Source organism: Siniperca chuatsi, linkage group LG7, assembly GCF_020085105.1.
Source record: "Siniperca chuatsi isolate FFG_IHB_CAS linkage group LG7, ASM2008510v1, whole genome shotgun sequence".
NCBI classification, from domain to species: Eukaryota; Metazoa; Chordata; class Actinopteri; order Centrarchiformes; family Sinipercidae; genus Siniperca; species Siniperca chuatsi.
This window is the reverse complement of record NC_058048.1, coordinates 24678763-24683422: the sequence shown is the minus strand read 5'-3', so window position 1 is coordinate 24683422 and position 4660 is coordinate 24678763. Positions and strand designations below refer to the sequence as shown.

Below are 4660 nucleotides of genomic sequence, written 5' to 3'. Positions count from 1 at the left end.
TTCGTCAGCGTCTGATGTCACGGGGTAATGCTGCCTTCATGACTATCGGAAAATGGTAATTGCTTTTAATTGACTAGAAAAGTCATTTGGGGTTCATCTTCGTAACCGATCGCCCCCCCCCAATCTCTTGATTGGTAATAAAGCAATAAAGTGACCAACTTCACTTTACCCTTTCATTTACCTCTCAAAAAACACAGACTCGGGAAATCCACGCTTCGGTCTAACCACTGTTCTGGTATTTTTAAATGTAATAATTTTACAATTTATATAATATATGACTTATATATGGTGATGATGATTAAATTTGAATGTAATCCTCAACATACATTTCTCAAATATGCTTAAAACGACATTACCAGACTACCGAGTAGCATTTGAAAGCGACCTGTCTGCGTGCTGGTGCTTGTTCGTGCCTGTGACTCCTAGACCGTTTCCACTGCAAAGCTAGTGCAGCTACTTGTCGCCGTTTCGTTTTTTAGCGGGGGCGTATATGTGAACTTGAAGCGAGCCATCTCGGTGCTTTAAAGCACACCCTCACAATGTCCACTACTAGCCGCCAGTATTGGTCTATGAGTGAAACTAAAGCCTTGCTAAACATATGGGCTGACGAGAATGTGCAGCAAAAAATGGAGGGCGTTTGTCGGAACGAAGAAGTCATTCAGTTCATGGTAGAGGAGTTGGCAAAGTTAGGTATCCAGCGCACAACCACCCAAGTAAGGGAAAAACTAAAAAAAATGAGACATTTGTATAAGACTGTCAAGAGTGATGGACGAAAGAAGTTCCCCTTTTTTGACTTAATGGACAGTGTACTCGGACGACAAGGAGGGGCAGAGGGTCAGCTAGGGGCCAGTGAAACTCCCAAATGCGATAATGCCCAGCCACCTTTGGCCCAGCCAGGAGGTAACTAAACCTTTGGGCAATGGCTTGTTTGCTCAGATAAGATGTGTGGTCTGCGACTGTAAAGGAAGTATATCCTAATCAGTATCATTGAGAATCATAAATGCCTAACGCTTCCCAGAAATCTAAATGTGTACAAGAAACAGCGGTCGTTTAAAACTGCAGCAGGTCACATTTTTTTTTATATGTGCACAGCGGGGCTTATGGCACCCGGTGCTTCAAGCCCCTGACATCTTGTGAGCAACTGGGATAGTTAAATATTTCACACGATATCCCCGTGGCGCTACTGAACACTGTCAACAGTTTCTGTTTATTTAACCAATGTGCATGTGTCCTAATATAACAGACAGATCACACTCTACAGACAGCAGCGGGATCTCTGCCGTCAGAAGGGGTAATCATCCTGGATTTCAAAGGGTCAGATCTGGTAAGTCAAACACTAGTCCAGCCTTGCTGAGCTCCCTTGGTGTTTCATTTGGGCCTCTTCTTTTTTTTATAACAAAACTGAATATTGCTGTAATGCATTTTTTAATTTTGAAATAGACAAAGACACATTAAAACGACATTCAACTCAATAGAAACCACTGTTGCATAACTGAATTGTCAACTCAATCAATCAAACATTGGTTTGCCTTTCATATGAGGTTAATTCAATATTTGCAACAGGTTCACAGGGGTTTTTGACCATAAAACCCTGCTGAAAGTCATGGAAAACTATATTTTATCAAATAAAATAGCACATAAAACAATGCAGATGTTTGACAGCTGCTCTGTTCTTGCAGAGACTCATAAACGGAGGGCTGACAATGACACTACAAAAGAGTTTCTCACTGCTATGACAGAGTGCCACAGACAGTGGCTGGAGAAGGAGCAGGAGCAGAGGCGGGAAGAGTGGGAGAGGGAAGCTAAGCTGAGGCGTGAGGAGATGCGGCAGGAGCTGGCTTTACGCAGAGAGGAAGCAGAAAGAGAGGAGAGGCTGAGGCGTGAGGAGATGGAGGCTCGAAGCAAAGACAGTGAGCTGCTGACCTCTTGCTTAATGCAAATTGCAAAGCTTATTGCAAAGGACCCTGCAGCTTTGTAAAGACATATGCCTTTGGCTGTTTTATGAATGGCACATTTTTGATGGCCATGGATGTATCTTTATTTACTTTGTAACTACAAACACATTCTAATCCTGCTACAGAACAATGGACTGATGGTATTTGATCAGTTACCCTTTATTCTGAACACTACTGCATGGCTTTGCTTGACAAATGTCAATGTCATGTATTTTCTCTTTACCTTAAAAGAAAGAAAATGATTATTATTTTAATGTATTTTTTTCACTGTAATATCTTTTATGTAACTGTTGTGATTAACAGCTTGTATTCTAGTTCATTTTATAAATGAGTCATTCAATGCACAACCCATAGCCGTTAACAGCCTCAGACTATTTTTTGGTTTTGTTTGGAGTTTTACCACTGTGAAATTGTCCAAGTCATATAATTCATATAATATTGCTTCATAATTTTAATGAATAGGGTAAACAATGTGTGAATAAAATATTTAAATAAAGCTCTAAACAGTCTTAACTATTAGTATCACTCTCTGGCACATTTATACATAGTTAACAGTTATTCATCAATGCCCATTTATTTAATTGACCAACAAAGTGACATCAGCCGCAGTTACTTGTGAATTTGCAACACAATCTATATAAAATTGTCTTTTATTGACTCATATATAAATAAATGATATATACCAACCACTCAGAAATAAACTTCTGAAATTCTGGCCACTGGTGGTGACAGTAATGGTGGGTAATAAAAAGAGAGATTACTGTGCATCATCCTGTAAAAAACTGCTGTAAAGCAAGCAATTAGTCTGTCTCACTATTCCTTTGTGGCTTTCCATTAACAGTCTGAATCGACTCATGACTGATCCATTCTGGAAGGAACGTATCCTTGTTTTTCTCACAGAGATTATGCAGCACACAACATGTCTCTATCATGTCCTTGACAATCTCCACACTGCAGTCATTTCGTTTGTTCAGGCACCTCCACCTACCTTTCAGCCTCTCAAACGCATGCTGGGCTACACTGAGCGTTTGACTAATCTGAGTATTAAGCAGCTCTTGTTCTGCAGTCAGCCAGTTCGTGTTGCTATATGGTTTAAGAAGCCAGTAGTGAGAAGGATACCCTGCATCACCAAGAATAAAGCGTCCACTGTCAGTTCCACAGACGTTGAGCATCCTGATGGGGAAATCCTCACATGCCCAATACTTTCTAAGTCCACTGGAATCATTCACCCATGCTGGGCAGCTCATGCTCAGATCCCAGAACATGCCATTGCCATCCACAACTGCTTGTAATAAGATAGCAAGATAACTTTCTCTATTGGGTTGCTCAGACTGGTAGTGTGGTGGTTTGATGATTGTAATGTGCATACTGTCTAGTACACCAATACACTGAGGAATCCCATATGTGCGATAGAAAAAGTCTGCCATTTTCACAAGCTTGGAGTCGTTTGGTGTCACAACAAGCTGCGGTTTAAGTAGTTCAATGACTGCTGTGCAGAACTCATGCACACAGCGGCAAACAGACGCCACCCCCACAGCGAAGAGATCTGCCACAGTTTTGTAGTCACAGGGGTTAGCCAATTTATAGAGAGTCAAAGCCACTCTCTTCTGTAGGGGGATACAGAGGCGATAAGTGGTGTCTTGCCTCTTCAACTGTGGCTTCAATGTTGTGCAAATATAGGAGAAAGTCTCTCTCGATACCCTGAAATACTGCAGCCACTGATCATCTGTGAAAGTAGCTGCTGCATTCTCCCACCAGTTGCTGATCCGAGGATAGAACCACACTTTGGGTCTTCGTCGCATACGATCCTTCAAGAAGTGATGTGTTATCTGGTTGGGAATTGAGAAAGATGCAAGTGATTAGCAGGAAGTGCTGGACAGGGAATTACAAGAAAGCACACAAAGTGAGGCCCTGAACACATTGGACAGTCCTTACAATTAGGGATAGGCATAACTATTATTAATTATTATTAATCACGATATGTTATAATCAAAATAATAACAGAAATCAACCAATAATAGAAATCAAGCAACTCATTTGTGAAGCTGTACTTGGCAAATGTTTTGTATTTTCAGCTCTAACTAATTCATATTACTAAACCATCATAAGTCGGTCACCTGTTTTCGGTAAGGCAATTCATCTCACAAAAACACACTTGCATCATCTGGCACTTCATTACTATGGTCAATGCAATTTTCTTGCATATTAATGAGTCTTAGTGATCACAAACAAGAAGCCTACTGAATATTACTCTCACCTATGGATGTATTAAGGACAATCTCTTACCAGTTCCATCCATCTGTCATGAGCACAGAGGCGATGCAGTCGACTGTGTCTGCTGCCTTTTTCTCTCAGCATCCATGTTTCATGGAGTTTCTTTAGTCGCAGCCGCCGAACTGCCAGCAGCTGCAGACAGCGCTTCTTTCGTCGAGCCTCGGTTTGGTTGTCCTGTAACTGTCTCGCTTTGCACCAAGTGATAACCGAAAGAGATAAACCTGCACATACATCTGCTGCTTCCATAGTGTACTTGTATAGCTGTTATTTTCTAAATCCCGAGGCTAAATTCTATAGAGACTCGGATGAAATATACTGAAGACTAAAGATTGCATCTTCAACTTTGCATGGACCACACACTGAAGCCCCCTAGTGTACCGGAGTCTGTAGTACCATGATTTTTGAAAACTCCTACCAAAGAGCCATCAAAT

The 4660-nt window shown here is 41.2% G+C and overlaps 2 protein-coding genes across 5 annotated transcripts; one reads left to right on the top strand and one right to left on the bottom strand.

Moving 5' to 3' along the window:
- Window positions 1-364: 364 nt before the first annotated feature.
- Window positions 365-2468, top strand: LOC122879406 (caldesmon-like). Of its 4 annotated transcripts, none has more exons than XM_044203474.1 (3): window positions 365-900; window positions 1262-1324; window positions 1740-2468. In XM_044203474.1, exons 1-3 carry the CDS (start codon window positions 540-542, stop codon window positions 1976-1978), a joined length of 663 nt encoding a protein of 220 aa, XP_044059409.1. In that variant the 5' UTR covers window positions 365-539; the 3' UTR covers window positions 1979-2468. The 4 variants fall into 4 exon arrangements, with proteins under 4 accessions (XP_044059409.1, XP_044059408.1, XP_044059407.1 ...); XM_044203473.1 differs by having other exon boundaries at window positions 1244-1324; XM_044203472.1 differs by having other exon boundaries at window positions 366-900; window positions 1680-2468.
- Window positions 2091-4602, bottom strand: LOC122879402 (putative nuclease HARBI1). Its single transcript, XM_044203466.1, has 2 exons — window positions 4242-4602; window positions 2091-3784 (listed from the first exon to the last, which is right to left on the bottom strand). The coding sequence occupies exons 1-2, from the start codon at window positions 4473-4475 to the stop codon at window positions 2756-2758; spliced, it is 1263 nt and encodes a 420-aa protein (XP_044059401.1). The 5' UTR covers window positions 4476-4602; the 3' UTR covers window positions 2091-2755.
- Between the last annotated feature and the right edge of the window lie 58 nt (window positions 4603-4660).

Coding starts and splice junctions, on each gene's coding strand:
- LOC122879406 (XM_044203471.1), top strand. CDS start 540: ATGTCCACTACTAGCCGCCAGTATTGGTCTATGAGTGAAACTAAAGCC. Junction 901..1,243: donor ACCTTTGGCCCAGCCAGGAG/GTAACTAAACCT, acceptor CTAATATAACAG/ACAGATCACACTCTACAGAC. Junction 1,325..1,679: donor ATTTCAAAGGGTCAGATCTG/GTAAGTCAAACA, acceptor CTGTTCTTGCAG/AGACTCATAAACGGAGGGCT.
- LOC122879402 (XM_044203466.1), bottom strand. CDS start 4,475: ATGGAAGCAGCAGATGTATGTGCAGGTTTATCTCTTTCGGTTATCACT. Junction 3,785..4,241: donor ATGACAGATGGATGGAACTG/GTAAGAGATTGT, acceptor ATTCCCAACCAG/ATAACACATCACTTCTTGAA.